This window comes from Vipera ursinii, assembly GCF_947247035.1.
Source record: "Vipera ursinii genome assembly, chromosome: Z".
Lineage (NCBI taxonomy): Eukaryota > Metazoa > Chordata > Lepidosauria > Squamata > Viperidae > Vipera > Vipera ursinii.
The window spans coordinates 48,220,735-48,241,284 of NC_139517.1; the positions used below are offsets into that span (position 1 = coordinate 48,220,735).

At 39.4% G+C, this 20,550-nt stretch overlaps 1 protein-coding gene across 2 annotated transcripts in view; it reads left to right on the forward strand.

Annotated features, from left to right (window-relative positions):
• Positions 1–224: 224 nt before the first annotated feature.
• The window catches only part of RND2 (Rho family GTPase 2), a 31,142-nt gene continuing 10,816 nt past the window's right edge, over positions 225–20,550 (forward strand). For both annotated transcript variants that reach the window (XM_083378402.1, XM_083378403.1), the window contains exons 1-2: positions 225–442; positions 1,548–1,635. In XM_083378402.1, the coding sequence (XP_083234528.1) occupies positions 341–442; positions 1,548–1,635 (190 nt within the window). In that variant the 5' untranslated portion in view covers positions 225–340. The remainder of the gene's footprint in view (positions 443–1,547; positions 1,636–20,550) is intronic.

A 20,550-nucleotide genomic window follows, 5' to 3' on the forward strand; every position in this document is an offset into this window, starting at 1 on the left:
TCAGCACAGATTGTCTGCGCGTTCCTTGAGCCTTTTCCTCCCTGCAAGTGAGAGAAGCAAAGAGCTCCCCCTGTCGACAGAGATGATGAACCTCTAGCTGCACCAGGACCGCGAGCAAGGGGGCCCGGGAGGGCGGAGTCGGGGGTGTGGCATAAAGGAGCCGGAAAGCAGCGGCGGTAGCCGGGCGCTGGGATTGAGAAGGCAGGAGGACGAGAGATTGAGCGAGCGGCGAGCTGCGATGCTTCCTGGCCGGCCGGGCTAGCAGACAGCGCGTTGTGTACGGGAAGCTCGTTGCTCATTCACTCAACACATTCACTCAACAACGGGGACGCCGGCGGTCATGGAGAATCAGCTAGCGCGCTGCAAAATCGTGGTGGTTGGTGATAGCCAATGCGGCAAGACGGCGTTGCTGCATGTTTTCGCCAAGGACTCCTATCCTGAGGTAGAAGAGCCGGGCAAAGGGGAAGAGTGCAGGCGGCCCGGGATGGAGAAACTGCAGGGGAGCTTGAAGGAGAGCAAGGGGAGCGGACGGAGGGCCTTTCGAAAAGATGGGGCGGGAGGGCTTCGTTCAAAGGGACCACGCTGCGGAGGTCACAATGTGGACGGAGGAAGCGGATTCAGCGGGAAGTGAATGAGAGCGACTGGCTGGGTGTGCAGGTGGCGCGTGGAGAGTGCTCTTGGCGCGGGGCTGAGGTGGGCACGAACCCTTGGTCCCACCAGGAAGGTCCAGCGGTGGGGCTGAGCATACGTGAGCCCAATGATCGTGGACTACTTTGTGGAGGACTCGCAAGATGCAGGGTTGCAGCTCATGCAGGGGGGGAGAGATTGAAACCCGGTTTCAAAATAGACTGTGAGATTGGGGAGATATGGCAAAAGAGAGATAATGGGTGAAGTATATCGACCCTCATGCAGGAGGGAAAGTAGAGCTTGGGTGGGATTTTGGGGGAAGGAAAGAGGTTCAAGGGCAATTTATGGTGGAGGCTGATGAAGGACAGGAATCAGATCTGCTTAAGGAAAATAAGGGAATTAAAAGTTTGAAAATTAGGAAACTAGGGTTGGAAAGGGGTTATTCGATCATATAGCAATGTGTCCCATTCTGTGGATAATACTGAAGACTGAAAAAAGAGCCTTGGTCTCTTCAGGAAGCTCTAAAAATCTAGTATCAGTTCCCAGCCCTTCTGGGAGGACTGCCTGTAAGCAGTTGCTTTCATCCTGGGGTAGCTCATGAGTAAGCAAACTGCTGCCTTAGGTAGTTAGTTCTACATTACTGCTTCCATCAGCTTCATGTAGCAAAGGAGCCTTGAGAATATTAGTCCAGCACATCTGGAGGGCACAGTGGGTGTTGCTTACACCTACATTTAGTCCTCCCAGCCAGGGCCTATTTTTGTCATATCAGGAATAGAGGGAAAGTGCCAGAAAGGCTGCTTTTGAGAGTAGTCTAAGGAAGAGTGTGGACAATCTGATCGAAGTAAGCTCTCATTTCTATGAGTCTTGTATCTGATGCTTGGTATGCATTCTGATCCCTCATTTCTGTCCATTCTCTGCAGAATTATGTCCCTACTGTATTTGAGAACTACACAGCCAGTTTTGAGATTGAGAAGCAGCGCATTGAGCTTAACATGTGGGATACTTCAGGTAAGTGAGGAGTTATCTTTGGAAAGGCTGGAGTTTAAACTCCAGCAGAAATAGCCATTAGAAGTTGCGGTCTTGGAAAATACACCCAAAGGAATTCTACCTGCTTGTATTCTTCCCTCCCTCCCTCCCTCCCTTTCTCTTTCCCTCCCCCTTCTCAGTATAGGTCCCTCATATCTTTTCCCCCCACCACGACAATGCTGTGAAGTAGACTGGGTAGAGAGAAGATGACTGCCTGTAGCTATGGGTAGACTTGAATCTGCGTCTCCCAGTGCCAATCTCTATATTATACTTATTTTATTATTATTTCTTTCTGATTATTTAAATATATGCGTCCGTAGTTCTAATACAGGAAGTGGGAGTGAGGCATGATTCTGATTCATACATTACACCAAGCTTTATTTAATCATAGCTTGTTAAATAAATTGAAGTGGCTGGGTTTCCTTGGCATTTCCTTTCATTGGTCAAATCAACAAAACGAGATTAGGGCTTGATGAGAATCTGGGCAAGGACTCTTAACATTCCCTCCAGCAATAATATTGTTAAATAGATAATGACTATACTTGGAAACTATAAGTAAAACCCTTACTTCCTAGTTATTTGGTGAACGAGGCAGGTGCTTTGCATGTGTTACACTCTTCCCTTATAGTTATAAACAAGTTAGCAGTTTAACTTTGCAGACTTCTGAAAAAGTTCTGCTTGTATGCAAGGGTATCTGCATTGCTAAAAAAAAAATCAATGTGGCACTCACCATTCTGACTTTTCCTCCTCCCCACAAAACCAGGATTTGAAATATACATTTTCTACCAATGTTTGCTGATTCTCCTGGTTCTCAGTTTCACAAAGCTATTAGGAACCAGATTTGGTAGTGGGGGGATTTGTCCATATGATTGTTTTCCCCCACACAGAGTAAAAGCTGCCATAGTAGCCCGTCCCTATGTCTTTATGCCACTTTTTGCTAGCGTCATGATGATCAAGGTGATTGGAGAGAGGTTCAGAGTGAGGCCACACAAGAAGAAAGGAGAAAAGCTGCTTTGGATCCAGGAGCAGTCCTCACTCCTGGGAGAAAAGCCCAGTGCCATCTTCTCTTGTCTGCAGAAAGGAAAGGCTTTCTTTTGCTATTGTTTCAAAAGCTGCTCTCCTAAGGCTTTTCTTGGGCTCAGTCTGGCTGCTTTTTCAATGTTACCTTTTATTTTGAACACCTCCCTGCTAGCTTTCTGCACGACTCCTCATACATCAGGAAAACATCTCCTGCTTTGGCTCAGGTTGCAAACAGTAAATGGGGTCCTGTGATCATGATGAGGTGTGGGATAAACATTGCTGGAGCAGGTTGGGGATAGGGGAAGGATAGTCTGACTGTTTGGGGCTCCCTTATTCCATCTTGGCTCTGCTTTGCATTGATTAACTTTACAGCCTCATAACTGGCACTGCCAGACCTTTCCCTTGGCAAAGGTCTCTCAGTAGCTTTGTTGGCTTGTGTGAAGAGCTCTGTTGTATGTGATGCAGCTGTGGCAAAATTTCTTGTGGGTTCTTAGGAGGCTGTAGAAAACCTCTTCTGTCTAAGGAGTGAAAAGGATGTTTCTTCCTTTAGATGTGGACAGAGGAAGCAAGCAAACAATTCTTCTGCTGTGAGAGGCCAGAGCAGTACACAAAATGATAACAATGCTTCAGCATCTCCTAATGAACAGAAATGCAAGCATTCTGCAAGGCTGAGAAACATTCAAGGCTAACAACGCAGCTCTGCTACTGAACTACAGCTTCAGTTTTGGCAGCCTGATGGAGTAAAAACAGCCATCAGACTGCTTAGTAATGATAGTGGATACAGCTAGACGTGCCAGAGATTTGTGGAGGGTGGATCTGATGCATTTATTATCCAGAAAAGCTGACCATAGAAAGCTATGCCTAGTAATAAGAGCTGGTTACCAGATGTTGCAGACAAGAAGTAGGATTGAATCTGGCTGGCATAAAAAGCTGCTTGGTCTCCCGCAAAGGGCTTGGCTGGTCCTACGGGATTGGCAACCTGGACACTGAAGTCCATGTAATCAAATGTCTATTTCTGTCACCAAGTGTTTTTGAATTGAGCCTCCGTTTCAGAGACGGTTTGTCATCAGCCCAGTAGGATCTGCTAAAAACAGAAGCAATGTGAAAGTACCCCAGTCCTGCCTAGAATTTTAAGATGGATGGATCATCAGTTCTGGTCAAGCAAGGCATTCTTAAATTTGTTGGAGAAAATGGAAAAGTTCTGTACTGTTTCTCCTGCCTTTTTGAAAATCCTTTTGCAATAATTGACCAGATACACTTCTGAGTTCAGAAACTACTGAGGCCATCCTATAGAGGTTCCTGCTGCTACTGGCTACTCAGTCTTTCCAAACTTGGTGCACTCCTGATATGTTGGACGCAATTTCCAGGATGAAAATGATTATCCAGTACTTCAGCATTACTAAGAAATCCACTGTTGGGATTTGTACTAGCTATTCCAATTCTTTATTGTTTTAAAAGGACTTTGAATACATAATTGTTTTCAAAGTGGAAAAAAATATAACAATAAATTCAGTATAATTTCGAGCCAGTTTTAAAGTTGTCTATACAAGTTATGTTTTCCAGAAATGCTCTACATTTTCATTTCTAAATGAAATATGTTGGATCTACCTTAAACTACAATTTAATTTTTTTTAAATCTATCACTCCAATTAATGGTGGAACTGACAACTTCTCTTAGTTGCCAAGGGAAAAATCAAAAGAAATCTGGTAGCACACATTCCAGCTAACAAATTTATTAAGAGCCATTCACTTTCATGAGCCACTCACTTCATTAGATGCATGGGTTAACTTGACCAATGTATGATTTAAATTATGGGGAGGTGGTATGATGATATTTATAAGGTGTTTGTAATCTGTCTCACAGGTAATACATACCATATCTGTATAACCAACCTGTTCCTCTACCCTGCATCATCCCAATCCCCCATGAGATCACTGATCAAATGGCTGATCAGTCAAATCCACTAGTATCTGATCAAATGAGCTTCAGGTCATGAAAGTTAACGCCTCTTAATAAAATGAGCTAGCCAGAAAAAGTGCTATCAGACTTCTCCTGATTTTTGGCTGCCATTGACTAACATGGGTCTCCTACAGTAGTAAGAGAATGGCTTTCTGTCCGTATTCAATTGCTTACATAGTATTTAATTTCTCCCTGATAATTGCAGTCAGTTATCTCTTCACTTGTTTATTTTATTTTTTATTTTTTACTTTAATTCCATTTATATCCCGCCCTTCTCCGAAGACTCAGGGCGGCTTACAAGCTTAGCAATAGGATGAAGAGCAAGGCCTTATTTCACAGTTGGAATAGGATGAAGAGCAAGGCCTTATTTCACAGTTGGAACTCTTCTTCTATAAAAAGTGTGCATATTGTGGTGAAGAAGTCTGAATGACTCTGAGCTTCCCTGACAACCTATGGCCCTGGCCTGTAGCTTTTGTGTGACTATATTATAGGCTGAACTGGAAAGTGATGACACTTACTAATTTCCTCCAGCTTCTTGTAGCTTTTAAGCTTCGAGTCCGGCACTTTAGTGAAGCATATCCTCATTTTTCTTTCCTCACAAATCCCAGTTCTGTTAGATGAATTTTCACCAACTTAATGTTTTTCCAGAAGTGTTGGTCCTTCAGACATATTGGGCCGCAACACTCCTAACCCACAGTCTGTGGAACATGTTCTTTCCCCTACAGCCTCTCCTCTACGAGGAATAGCAAGGTGCACTGCTGTTGGTTTTCTGGCAGTGGTTTCATAGCTATGGTAAGCTTAAATTGTGGGGCAACAAGGCATTTCATAATGGCTATTAACTTCATTGAATGTTGCTGCAAAGATTTGTCATATCCAAATGTCCTCCTTACATCACTTTTGCACTCCCTCTAGCCTCTCTGTCTCCAGCTATGTTTTCTGAGTCTGCAGGCTGGTCAGATTAGATTTTATCTGCTGCACATGTGAGGATCAAGTTGGCTCTCTATTTCTTGTTTATGATCACGACCATCCAAGAGCCATTTAACCTCTAATAACTTTTAGATTCTTATACAGTTCTATGACTGAGAGTCTGTCCTGCTGCATATGTACTAACAGTGAATATAAAATTATGCTTTGGCCTAAGGAGCTACTTAAATATTTAGTGCCCTTAATCTGAAAGTTTTACATCTTGAAATAAGCTTTGCCCACTCAGCAGGCAGACAGACACACACACACACACACACACATGAGAGGGGGGGAGGGAGAGAGCCCCCCAGGAAACGGATCTTGCAACTTGCTCTAGTATTATCTCCAGATGAATGCATTGGTTTAGCACAAATCACTTTCAAGTACAATAAAAGTCACATATGAATGCAGGTCTCTGGATGGTGTAATTGGGATGCTAGGCGTTTTGTTTATATGCACTCTTGATTGCAGTTCTACTTTTTCATAGGCAAGCTGCTTTGGAAATATTTGGAAAACATGAGGAGATATATTTCTCTTGGCCTCTATCTGCCCTTGAGAGTTGGTTGATTCTTGAGGGCTGAAGTGTTGAGCAACATCCATAGTTTACTTTAACAAATTAGTATTGATTCACCTTGCCTCCTATTGTGCTTTCTCATATTTGCTCTATGCATTACAAATTAGAGTTTGGAGGTCATAATAATTATATCCCATATCGCGTCCTTTAAATTCTGCTGAAAGGCTACAGACTTTAATACATTTTTTGTTTTGAGCTGGGATTATAGTGCCATTCATCTTACCTCATGAAATATTCTCTCAAATTGAGTGTGGCTTATTAGAATAGGGCTTTTCAACCTTTTCACCGATGGTACCACTTTCAGAATATGGCAATATTCAAGTACCACTAGTCGCCTAGCAAGGGGTCAAAAACTTGATGAGCCCCCCCCAAAAAAACAACAGAACCTCCTTTAATATCCTCTCTTCTCTCTCCCTCAGCAGGACCCAAGCAACACCTCGCGCAGCTCCAGCTGAATCTCTGCCTGAAGACTGCGTACCGCCAATCAGCTGGAGCTGCATGCACTGATCCTGGGCTCTCTGCAGGACCCAGGCAGGCAATGCCTCACGTAGCTCCAGCTGAATCTCTGCCTGAAGACTGCGTGAGGCTCCTTGCCACCTCTAATCAGCTGGAGCTGCGCATGCTGATCTGGGCTCTCAGCAGGACCCAGGAAATGCGTTGCACAGCTCCAGCTGAATCTCCACCCGAAGACTGCGTGAGGCTGCCTGCCACCCCCAATCAGCTGGAGCTGCGCGTTTTGATCCTGGGCTCTCAGTAAGACCCAGGCAACATGCAGTTCCAGCTGACTTTCCACAATCTTGTGCAGTGCTGCTGCCGCTTCAGCTCATCCACTTTTACACTTCTTTTTTTACACTTTTTTATTGTGCTGTTCAACCCATCGTACGCGTACCACTTGCCAGGTGCCAACATACCACTAGTGGTACGCGTACCACCAGTTGAAAACTCCTGGCTTAGAAAACATTCATGATAACATAGAATATGAAAATGGTTCTTGCTAGTGCATGTTTCAATTTCTAATCTGATTTTAAAACAAAAATGAAAGTATGGTATGATATGGTAAGTCTCTGATCCTTTTGGATGTGGATCCCTATTGGAATTTTGAGAATATATTGTAAATTCTCTGGCAAAAAGCTGATGGGCGAATCTGATTATTCACAAAATGATAGAATCTACCAATTCTATCTGCTATTCCCTCTCCAGCTCCTGAATCTGCTGCTGCCTATTAGTCCTGCTTTCTTTTGCCCTTTTCTGGGTAGGGCAAAATCTATTACTGTGCTATAGCACTCATTGTTTTGATTTCCTAAGAATTTTGGTGCTCAGAGTTATCCTTGGAAATAAAGATAATGTTGCTAGTTGGTACTCTGCTTTACAGATTGCTAGCTTCCTATTTCTAAAAAGTAAGAGATTTTTTTTCTCTCCAAAAAATACACTTTCAAAAGAAGGGTGGTCAGCACAGGAGGCCTTAAGACAGAGGAAACCACTCCCCAGTGCCATGTTGGGGATCCCAGTACCACAGGTAATACCATTTAGCAGTCTCCCACGGAGGTTATTTTTTATGTTGACTTCCATGTTTTCTTCAGAATCCAAAACTCTTGGTTCCATATCACTTATTGTTATGAGGAGCATTAGGAGTTTAGATGTATTGCATAAAATATGTCCTTTACCCCAAGGTCAGTGCTGGTGAATTTCAGAAAACTGTATTCTGATCATAGGGTAATGTGATTACAAATTATTCAACATTTTTTCGGGATTCAGTTTATAGTAGAGGATCACCGTAAGAAATAAGAGCAGACATAAGATTAATTTACATTGAAAATATAAATGGGGCCGTAAACAATAGTCCTGACAGAAGCTGAGAAGTGGTTTGCATGGGAGTCAAAAATAAATTGATTCTTACCTCTACATCTTGACTGCAGAGGGAAGATTGTATCTTGTACTTTTGCATATATTGTACAACCTATGAGACTTGATGCCTCACAATAATCAGATTCACATATTGTGCTAAGGCAGTGTTTCTCAACTTTAGCAACTTTAAGTGTCTGGACTTCAACTCTCAAGATTCCTAAGCCAGCATAATGTATAAAGTTTATTATGTGGTCTAAATGTAGTATATACATGAAGCTGATGAATAATTTATATTAGAGCACTAAATCATTTGATGAAGCTTGGTTTTTTGTTGTTCCTGTGGCTCAGTGTAATGAACAAGGAAGCTTGTGGTTTCATTGTTTATTCCTATCTTGTATAAGAAAGTTAGGTATCTAACAAGAAATTTTCCATTAAGGAATGATTTTGTCCATACACAAGATTCTCTGACTCATTCAGTAAATCATGGTTAAAACAAATCATGGTTTAGAACATAGAAAGCAAGTTTCTTCAGTCTGGGGTCACAGACTGAAGGAACAGAGTGGAAAGGGCAATGATACGATGTGGTCAAAGTATACCTATGAATAGGATGATCAGGATTTTTCAAAAAAAATTTGATTCCTTGAGGGGAGGAGAGAAAGAAGGCAGTGTTAAGTTTCATAACAAATTTACAAAATGTAATTACATGTATCTTTGCTCATTTTAAACTGTTTCCAACTAACATAATGGAGAATAATGCCAGCATATTTTGGTGATGTAAAAATAAGAGCTTTGGGGGTTATGTATGAATGCATGCATGTGTGCATGTACTATTACCCTCATTTTCATAATTTTTAATTGGGCATCCCCATGGCAACAATTTTTGAACCAAGGTACCTCAAGTGGGCTTACTTGCAGATTGTGTTCCAAATCTGGGACCCATGACTTCAGTGGAGTTGAAATTTGGCAAATTTTATAAAGCAGTTTATAATACAAAATGTCATAAAACATTTCCTGTGCAGATGTTTGACTGCTAAAAACAGTTCAGCGTGTGCTATCTGCAAGGCAGATCTCTGAATACATCCCAACGTTTCTAGTGAAGAGTATTGCACATTGGAAGCTCTGCCATTGTTGAAGGCATTGAGGAACCTGGTAAGAAAAAATCTCTGAAACGATGGCCCAAGTCGTGATGTATGTGTGTTCGTATGCCTGAGTAAAAAAAATCAGCTGATATATGCAGACCATGCGCATGTTTTGTACCATGATGTATGAACTCAACCAATATAAAACAAACTAAAACATAGCTTCTACCCCAAGGAACGTGCACAAATCTGACAGCCAGATAAATTGGGAACAGGAAAGGCAGAGACTTAGAGGTGAGAAGATACAGTGGGACTTTGTTTCCAGTAAGGTTAGGTTGGGAACAATAGTTTAAGCAAAAGATATAACAGAAATGAATTTTCAAGGTTTTGCATGCTGGGAGTTACAAGGACAAACTAGATACAAATTAAATAGATAGTTTTTATCTTTCTATGTCTTTTTAAACTAAATACATTGGGGGTTTTTTGTCCACATAATTTGTACGGGTGGGTGTTTCTACTAGCAGCTACTAGGTAGGTATTCAGAGAATTGGTATACTGGAAATGTTCTTTTAAAATCTTTCTGATGAAAATTATTTCATTATTATTATTAGCCCTGGAAGGGATTAGTGGTGGTGATGGTGGGAGTAAAGAATAACATTTCCTGTGCAGTGGAATGATTTTGACTTCTGCGCCTCTTTTTTAGAAAGGGGGAAAAACAGGCATATTAAATGTTAGATCAGGCCTTGTAAGTCCTAATTTGGCCTAGAGAGCTCTGAACTGCTGGGGGTGGCTGTCTTTGACTCAGAGGATAAAGAAAGAAAGTAAATGCTGTCTTTTATTTGAAGCATTTGGTATATGATTATGCAAACTTTCCAGTACTGTGGAATTTATCCTTTGGCATGAATTGATAATGCTATTTTCTCTCAGGATTTTTTTCAACCACTTTAGGGGAGCACAGAGGGAAAAATGAAATGATATTTGCATCTTTTCTCAGGCTAATAGTTCTTTGCATTTTATTTGCAGAGTTGGGATGGTTACAGTTGCCATATTGCAGTATCAAATCACTGTGCCTGACCAATCTATCTTCATTTGTATTTGAAACACAACAGACTGCTGACTGGATAGGATATTTTTTTTTAAAAAATGCTAGACTTTGTTTTTCTTTGTGCCCTTCAGAGATTTGTGAAAAATTCTAGGTGGGGGGGGGGAGAAATAGATTTCTGCCCTCCCTCTATTTTTTTTCTTTCTAGAGAATGTATATGGCTGCTGAAATTGTTTGGATAAGTTCCATATTGTATGCTACAAACCCAAGGGGATATGAGAGCAGAGGGGAATAATGCTGTTTTCTCAAAAGGAACAGTGATTCTTAAAATGATTTCGTTGGGATCTAGCCAAGAAAGGGAATATCTTAAAAGAAAGTAAATGTTCCAATGCTATTTTTCAGGCAGAAATTTAAGTGCAGCACTTAGTTTGAGGGAAGGAGTCAGTGAAGTATGACTAGAAGAGAGTTATCTAGAGGTGTAGAATATTATTTATTTATTGTAATGATTTATAGCCCATTTTTAGGATAACAATCCTCCCATCCAATTACAGACAATATACACTGTAAATAAAATTACGCTAAATGTGTTACTCTCTCATTTCTCAAGATCAAAACTATGATTTAAAGATACCGGTACTTGGATATGAAGCCTGTCAGGTTGGAAAACCTTATTTTCAAGTGTATAGTTTTTATTCTTTTTTATTGAAAAGTTTTACAAAATTTTAATAATAACCCCCCCCCCACCTCCCCATCAACCCTCTCCCCTTCCCTCCCGCCCCCCGGACTTCCCAAAGCAGAATACAGGGTATTACATATAGCAATCTTATGCAAACATATGCTAAATATCTATTACAACGTTAACAAACCTTCCACCCTTTAACTCCCTTATAACAAAACTAAAGTAATTATAATAACACTTCTATAATTGTTAATAATTATTCATATGCTATTTGAAACTTTTTAGTCCCATATTTGTTCTGAATATAATCAATCCATCTTTTCCATTCCAAAATATATTTTTCTTGTGACTGTTCTTTCAAATATGCTGAAACTTTTGCCATTTCAGCTACCTCCATTACTTTAAGTATACATTGTTCTATTGTAGGTAAATCTTCTTTCTTCCAATGTTGCGCCACCAACAGTCTGGCTGCCATTATTAAGTGTAACATTAATTTAGTTTCTATAACAGTACAATCCGAAATAATCCACAATAAGAATAGCTGTGGAGTAAATCTTATTTTTTTCTTAAAAACTTTCTGAAAAATCCACCATATTTTTTATCCAAAAGGCTTTAACATTTTTACATGTCCATCATATATGATAATAAGTTGCCTCTTCACTACCACATCTCCAACACTTAGGTGGTTGATTTGGATACATACATGCTAACTTTTTAGGATCTAAATGCCATCTATAAAACATCTTGTAAAAGTTCTCTCTTAAGTTTTGTGCTTGTGTAAATTTTACATTTCTAACCCAAATTTTTCCCCAAGTATCCATCATTATGGGCTCTTGAATATTCTGAGCCCATTTTGTCATACAATCTTTAACTAACTCCGATTCTGAATCAATCTCTATAAGAGCATTATATAACCTTTTTATATGCGATTGACTTTGATCTCTAATTTGCTTTATCAAATTTTCATCAACTTTTATTATACCAATTTTCTGATCTTCTATCCATCTAGCTTGTAACTGTATAAACTGAAACCAAGTCTGTACTGTCTTTTTTTCCTTTAAAACATTTAAAGGTTTCAGTTTCAAAATATTCCCTTCCATCCTAAGAAGTTCTTTATAAGTAATCACATCTTGTTTCTGCTCCACATTTATATTTCCTATTATTTATTTTTTATTTATTTTATTTTAATTCCATTTATTTTTTTTATTGAAAAGTTTTAAAATACAGTTTTCCTTTAAAAAACCCCCCTTCCCCCTCCCTCCTCCCCCCCTACCTCCCCCCCTCCCCCCCTCCCTCCTCCCCCCCTCCCTCCTCCCCTCCCCCCCTCCCCCCCCGACTTCCCAGAGCTAAATACAAGGTATATATATATAAAAAAAGCAATCATAAACAACCATATACTAACAACTATAAATTCTAAAATCCATCACTCTCTAGCTTATATAGGATAAAACAAACCTTAGCAATATTAAATATATATAAAAAACTAAAATAGAAAAAGAAAAAAGAAAACGAAAGAAGACTTATTCGAATGCTACATAAAACTTCTTAACTCTATACTTGTTCTGGATAAACTCAATCCATTTTCTCCATTCCATAATGTAACGTTCTTGCGAATGATCTTTCAAATAGGCCGAAATCTTCGCCATCTCTGCCAGGTCGGAAACCTTTAAAGTATTTTAATTCCATTTATATGTTTGTGTGCCTATCTGCAGTTTCAGATAGTGCTTGACTTGACTTTAGGAAAGCTTTTGCCTTAATACTTCTATCAATATTTAAGGTGTTATTTTTATAACCATGACACTGATGTTTAAAAATGTATACCAAATCAAAATAACCTCCTCCAAGGAGGATTTTACCTATAGGATGAAGAGAAGTATCTTTTTTTAAAAAAATTCCATTTATATCCCGCCCTTCTCCGAAGACTCAGGGCGGCTTACAAGCTTAGCAGTAGCCTTCATTCTATGTATATGCCTGCTTATTAGGGCTTTCACACACACCCAAGCGGCATTATTACAAAGTCAGCTTATTGCCCCCAACAATCTGGGTCCTCATTTTACCTACCTCGGAAGGATGGAAGGCTGAGTCAACCTTGAGCCTGGTGGGATGCGAACCTGCACTAATTGCAGGCAGCTGGTGTTACTTAAGGAGGCATTAGCCCACTGCTCCACCAAGGCTCCCTTACATGTCTAGTTATTGCCCATATAGGTATTTTATTATTTAATATATATTGGTACTTTTTCCAAACTCGGAGCAAAACGTTCCTTAAGATATGAGTCTTAAAAATATTATCCACCTTTTTGTCATAAAATAAATACGCATGCCATCCATACAATAAATCATACCCCTCAATATTCAATATTCTTTCATCCATTAAATTGAACCAATCACTAATTGTTGATAACACAACTGCATCATAATATAATCTCAAATTGGGCATCTTCAAACCCCCTCTCTCACGTGCATCTTGCATTATTTTAAGCTTTACTCTCAGTCTTTTCCCTGCCCAGATAAATTTATTAATATCTTTTTGCCACTCATTTAAATTTGCATCTTTCTTAAGTATCGGTATCATTTGGAACAAAAATAAAATTTTTGGTAAGACATTCATCTTCACGGCTGCTATTCTCCCCAACCAAGACAATTGTAATTTTTTCCAACTATCAATCTCCTTTTGTACTTTTTGCCATAACAATTCATAATTGTTTTTATATTTCACATTCGATGCTGTGATATATACCCCCAAGTATTTAACCTTTTTTACTATTTCAAATCCTGTTGATTTTTCTACTGCTTCTCTTTGTTTTAGTCATATTTTTGTTAATATTTTAGTTTTTTGCTTATTAACTTTAAATCCAGAAACTTGTCCATATTGTATTATCACATCCAATAATTCTAAAACCGATTGAGTAGGTTGAGTTAAAGTGACAACCAAGTCATCTGCAAACGCTCTCAATCTGTAATCTTGATGCCTAATTTTAATTCCCTTTATCTTATTTTATTCACGTATTTTAATCAATAATATTTCCAGTGTTAGAACAAACAACAATGGTGATAAAGGGCATCCCTGCCTTGTTCCTTTTTCAATTTTACAAATTTCTGTTAAATTACCATTAACAATTATTTGTGCCGTTTGCTTTTGATATATTGCTTTAATAGCCTGTAAAAAATAATCCCCAAATTCCATCTTTTTATTCTTCATGTTTTAGAAATTAAGAAATATTCAGTAGGAAAACTAAAAGAAGTTCACCTTTTAAGTGCTGGAATAAAATTGTCAGCAAATATTACAACAATCTAATCTATTCTGGAGGACTGTGCTTCTGAGCAACATGGAAGTGTAAAGGAGCCTACTGGTGCCTACTGGTTTGTTTGACTGGATTTAGCCTCCCTCCCCCACACTTGACTTCCAGATGGCTCTGGGCTGTTTACGTTTTAAAAGTAAGGAACAATATTGTAAAGTGAAGGAAAAAATATGTACAACCAAAGAAAGCAAGCCTAGTACATCAAAAGAACAATAAGAGAGGCTCAACTCTCATCTTAGCTCCAGGTCTGGGAGCAAAGCCAGTTTTTCGAAGATCTTCTGAACAACTGCAAAGTGGGAATAGGAACTGTACAGATCTCTTGGGAGAAGTGCTATTCTAGAGGGCAGGCACCACGACAGTGAAAGTCTCAAAGATGACATTGTTTGATTGAAGGGACCTGCTCATATGAGCCCACTCTGCCTGATCTTATTGGGTGAACTGACACCATGGGAGATGGGTAGTCTCTCAAATTACCAAGCCCATTGGTAAATTGCACCTGGAGGCTAAACTGGTAACTGGTGTAGCTCACGAAACAAGAAGACATGGGCATTTTGTGCCTCAACCATCACTGTCCTGGCCCGACCATCATGCTGCATTCAAGGGAGGCCCCATGCAGCACATTGCAGTAGTCCATTTTGAATTGACTAGAACTGAGTGATTGTCTGAAGAGTCCCACTCTAGGAATGGGCACAACTGGATCTCTTGATAGACCTGTGCAATGGCCCTTCTGTCCATAGCTTCCAGCTATTCTTTGAGCAGAAGCTGACAGTCCTTAGTGATTCCCATATTGCATACCAGCTCAAATGAGGAAGTGCAGTCCCATTTAAGATCAAAAATGAATTATTCCCAGTTCTAGGAGACCCAGCCACTCAGTTCCCCAGGATTTAGCCTGAATCTGTTTCTTCCTATTCAGATTTGAACAGCCTCCAGACATTGACATTATAATGACAGCATCACATGATGGCTGGAGTTGAGATCTACAATTGAGTATCATCTGATTCTGGGTGCCAGATCAATAGATGGCCTTATCCAGCAGTTTCATGTAGACGTTAAAATGGGAAGGGGTAAAGCATCAAGACTTGAGGCATCCCACAAATGAGGAGCACATCTCCCATCAACATTGAATTTTAATAGCTACAGAGGAAAGAGATGAATCAATATAATATAGTGTCCCCCATCTTCACAGCTTCTGCAGAGCGATATCATGATGTATGTTACTAAAAGTCATTGAGAGATCAAGAAGAATAAGAGTGGATGCATACTACCCCATCTTGGCTCCACTAAAGATTATCAACAAATGCAAGCAGTACGGTTCCTGTGCTGTAATCCAACCTGAAACCTGCCTGCAACAGGTCTAGATAGGTTACTTCCTGCAAGACATTTTGCAAAGAGCTGTCTAACCATCTTAGCAATCTTACCTTAAAGGAAAGATTGGAGACTGGATGTTAGACATCCAGAATTGTTGAGTTTATTGATTGCTTCTTGGGGAAAGGATACGTTACGTATATTTTGGTGTACATTACAGGCCACTCAACCAGTCAGAAGAAATAGATGAACTCTGCCAACCTGTTAACAAACATATGTAGGAAGCATATCACAGTAGTAATGGGAGACTTCAACTATCCAGATATCAACTGGGAGACCAACTCTGCAGCCCAGTCCAGCACAATACTACTGAAAAAGAAAAACAAGAAATTCAAGAAAAAATAGCATTGCTGCAGAAAGAACTCTCTGACAAACTGAAAGACTAAAAAACTAAAGTACAAAAAATGGAAAGAGCGACACATAACCAAGGCTGAGTATCAGCAGACAGCCAGAACATGCAAAGATGTAATCAGGAAAGCAAAGCCTTAGAATGAACAAAGACTTGCAATAGAAATCAAGGATAATAAAAAAAAGTTTCTTTCAACATATTAATAACAAGAAAAAAAGTAAAGGAAACTGCAAGTCCACTAAAGAGAGAAGATGGCAAGGACATAACAGGCAGTAGGGAGAAAGAAGAGCTACTTAACTCATTCTTTGCGTCAGTCTTCACACAAAAAGAAATTATAGCCCAACATACCAAAAAACTACTGCAAAAGTTAAACTAGAAACAAAAATTAAAATAAACAAGAAAATGGTAAGAGAACACCTATCTGACCTTGATGAATGTAAATGGCCTGGACCTAATGGATTATATTCCAGAGTTCTGAAGAAACTAGCAGATGTTATCTCAGAACCATTGCGCCATAGTTTTCAAAAATCCTGGAGCACCAGGGAAGCACCTGAGGATTGGAAAAAGGCTGATGTGGTTCCCATCTTCAAGAAAGGGAAAAAAAAAACAGTAGACAGTGACTTGTCTGAAATGATATAGGTTCTCCTGCTTGAGCAGGGGGCTGGACTAGAAGACCTCCAAGGTCCTTTTCAGCTCTATTCTACTCTCTTATAGTCTCTTCCAAAGCAGGAGGAACTACCTCCCTCTCCAACATCATTCCATGGATGCAACTGTAGGTTACCTCCTGAGCAAAAAGGATCTGAATTCAAGAGACAAATGGCTGGAGCATCTGATCCATTTCACTGGGAATCACAGATTCAAATTCAGTCCAGATAATATCACAAGACCATGTCCCAGGCATCTCAAATGGATCTGGCCAATCAAAGTCCATCTCTGGACTTTGATCTGGATATTTACCAGATCATATGAATGTTCTTCACACTTCAGACAGTAACCCTGAAAATATTCCTGAGGTCATTCCTGTTCAGCAAAGAACAAATCAACTTCAAAAAGACTGCCAAACAACTGTCCGTGAATGTGGTAAAGGTGGAGAAATAATATTTTGCTGCTCTTATTATCACAAGGCAATCCTGAATTGGAATCTTATTTGTGTAGGATTGGTTTTACATGGGCAGAAAACTGCTTTCTGTGTTATTAGAGTAGCATATCATGATGTTAGTTATTCTCTTTATAGTATCTTTTCTCCAATGACTTGGAGCTACATGTATAACCTAGGCTGAGAAAGAACTTTGGTGGTCAGGAGTGACACTAATTTGTTTTTCCACTGCACAATGCAACTTCCTACCCATGTTTCCCAGAAAATAAGACCGGTCTTATATTAATATTTGCTCCAAAAGAAGCATTAGGGCTTATTTTCCTAATAGGAAGAAATACAGTACTAAATGCGTCCATCTGGTTGACAATCTTAACGGGCTTATTTTTGGAGAAGGGCTTATATTACAAACATCCTGAAAAATTATGCTAGGGCTTATTTTCCGGTTGGGTCTTATTTTCGGGGAAATACAGTATCATTAAGGCCTCAAAAACTGGATGATGTTGAGCTATTAATTTGGGAGAACTAGTAAAATGAGGAAGCACAAGGAAGCGAGGAGTCCATCCCTAGACAAAGATCAATAGCTGTCTTTCCATTTGAAAAACTATTGAACAGACGGTTGACTCTAGGTCTGTCTGCTTTAGATTCTATTTGTGAGGTGAAGGTTAATGCAATGTTTCAAGCTCAGACTGTGTGAAATAGTTATAGAAGACCTCTGAAGAGAAGGGTTTTTTTTGTCATCAAATAATTGCAATCAAATATTAGGTGTGAAAGTGGAATCTTGGTTAGAATCATAGTTCTCAGGCAAGATCTGTCTCAGAAGAAATTAAGTAGCAGCTAAAACATCTTTGTTTAGAAAAGCATTTTGGATTCTTTTAAAAAACCTGCAAACATGGAGAAAAGCTTTGCTACTGGAATTCTTCCTCATTGGACTGCCCACTTTTGGCCCATAAGCATTTAGCTTAGAGCATGGGAACCTGCTGCATCTGATAAAAGATCCATTGCATTTAGGATGGGGCAGGCATCAAGAGCATTGGAGAATTACTGTGGAGATTAAAAAGACATATATCCACTTCTAGGGGAGGAATAAATCTAATCTTATTTATTAGTCGTCAGAGTGATGCCTTAGAGCAGTGTTTTTCAACCTTTTTTGGGCAAAGGCACACTTGTTTCATGAAAAAAATCACGAGGTACTCCACCATTAGAAAATGTTAAAAAATTTAACTCTGTGCCTATATTGACTATATATAAAGTAATTCTCTTGAATAGGAATCAAATAAACACAAAGAAAGTATTTTATAATTACTTTTCAATTTTTCCCACGGCACACCAGGCAACATCTCGCGGCACACTAGTGTGCCGCGGAACAGTGGTTGAAAAACACTGCCTTAGAGGCTGGCATTCTGAGAAGGAGAAATAGGGAAAAGCTATATTGTTAATTGAAAACAAAGTACAGAGTGTGTGATATTTGTTGGAATAAAAGAGATGAAAGAAAAGAGTTGGATACCATGCATGCATGTCCCATCTATTTCTTGATCCTTTTCTATCTTTGACTTCATCCCCTGCAGCTAAAAGTTGATATGACAAACCAACTCTCAATTCACTTTTGCTAGCAGCAACACTGCATAGAAATGGACTATAAAAACAAATTGTAAGTGAACAGTGACAATATTTTTTAGTCAAACATATATTAACAAGGGCTCTTCCTGGTTGTTTTTCTCTGGCTATAAATGGAAGTCTTCTTGCAGGAGGGGTTGCCATGACATTACTAGGGGAATCTCAGAATGATTTTTGAAGTCCATCCAACTGGCTGTGCTTGATCACGCTACAATGCATCTTCTATGCTGTGGGGTCTGAGGCCTAGGTGAATCCTCTATCGCTTTTGGTCATGGGGAGGGAGGAAGTCGTCTAAAGTTGTCAGCTCTGAACTAAGCTGGGCTATACTTCTGCACAGCTGCCTTACTAGTAGAAACTGACAGGTGAATTTTTTCTATAATGACTTATCTGTATAGGGAAAAACTTTCTTGTTGATTCCTGTCGATTGGGCGTCCTGGGAAGTCTAGGCACAGGTGGTGGCAGGCCAAAAAACTGCCTGTATCCCACTTGACACTTTTTTAAGGTAGAGATTTGGGAGTGGGGTGTTAGTACCCTTAAAAAGAGCTGGATGGCTCTCTCTCTTTCCACGGTGAGAGGGAAGGAGGAATACTTTTAAACACACATCTCTTTCTCACCTGCCTGACAAGATACCTAGTGACAAAATACTTGTTGAATATAGGAAGAGAGGTAAAATTTTCTCCTCCCAGTCCTTTGCTTTTGCCTCCACTTAGATGTTTTCTTTGCTAGCTGAAGTTTCCTTTATGTAGTTGTTCAGTCAGTGCCTTGCAAATTTCTCTCTTTTTAACCATCATGCTAACAGGCAGTTTTCTAAGAACTGCCTATTGACACTACATTAATCCTTTGGTTCTAAAAGTAGACTTCACAAAATGGTAGAGATGAAGTTTAGCATCCTGGAAATTTGCTGTTTGAGAAATTAAATTTCTATCCCTTAGGCTATGGAGAAGATTATGGATAGTAGCTAGTGAAAAGAGGGGCAGGGGATAGTAAGAAAACTAAGTGGTCCTGGAGGATGATAGCATCCATTAAATTAGCAGATTAAATTGTTCTTAATTCAAACATTGTAATAAGATTGGAAACTGGGCTTTTATGTATCAGAACTTACCAGTTTTGTTTAGTATTGATTACATGTATTGCAGTCTTTGAGAAACTAGAGAACGTTTTTTTCTTAGTAAGTGCAGCTTCTGTAAGATATTGAAGTGAGATTCTTCTGAACTTAATATCTTAAAAGGCTACTATGCCCTGCAAAAGTAAATCTATATTTAGTGTGTGTGCAAGGACAGTTACAGGGGGCCATAAAAGAAGTCAAGATGGCAGTCTAGCCATACAACTGAGGTTCTGCCTTCTTTATGTGGTTGCTTTTTACAACCTCATGTAAAAAGGGGGGGGGCCTCAATTGGCCCTCTGTCTTGACCTTATACTGCACTCTGGTCTCCCACAGAGGTCCTTGTATGGATACATGTTCAACAGACCAGTAAGTCTATTTGGTAATTTAAGGACATGTTGATATGGGTGTCATGGTGGGTGTGGCCAGTCCTATGTCAAAAGGCAAACAAAGTACTAGTCACCACTATTTTATTTCTCATAATTTACACAAAATCCAAAGTTGCAAGTAGAGGTTATATCTGAAGCTTGGATTTAATTATAAAAGTCCAGCATGTGAAAGAGGAAAAAAATCAAGCATAAGTCTTTTTTTTTAGGTGAAAAGTTCTGTTTCTTATTTGCAGTTGTAGCTTAGCCAAATAAATATTTGTTTCTCTTGTTTATGAAGGGGTGTTATGCAGCCTTGATCAAAACATTTATTTTGGAAAGCAAAGCTTGTAAATATCTTATGTTTTTATTTTCAGGACAGCTCATGCAGATTTGTGACTGTGTGATATTGAAGTGATTGGGAGTTAATTAATAATTCAGATTTGAAGACCGTTAGCATTCTATTTTTGGAGGACATGTTGACTAGTTCATTCTTAATATCATTTTATTAAACACATAAGATTTTGGCTGAGAACTTGATCAAA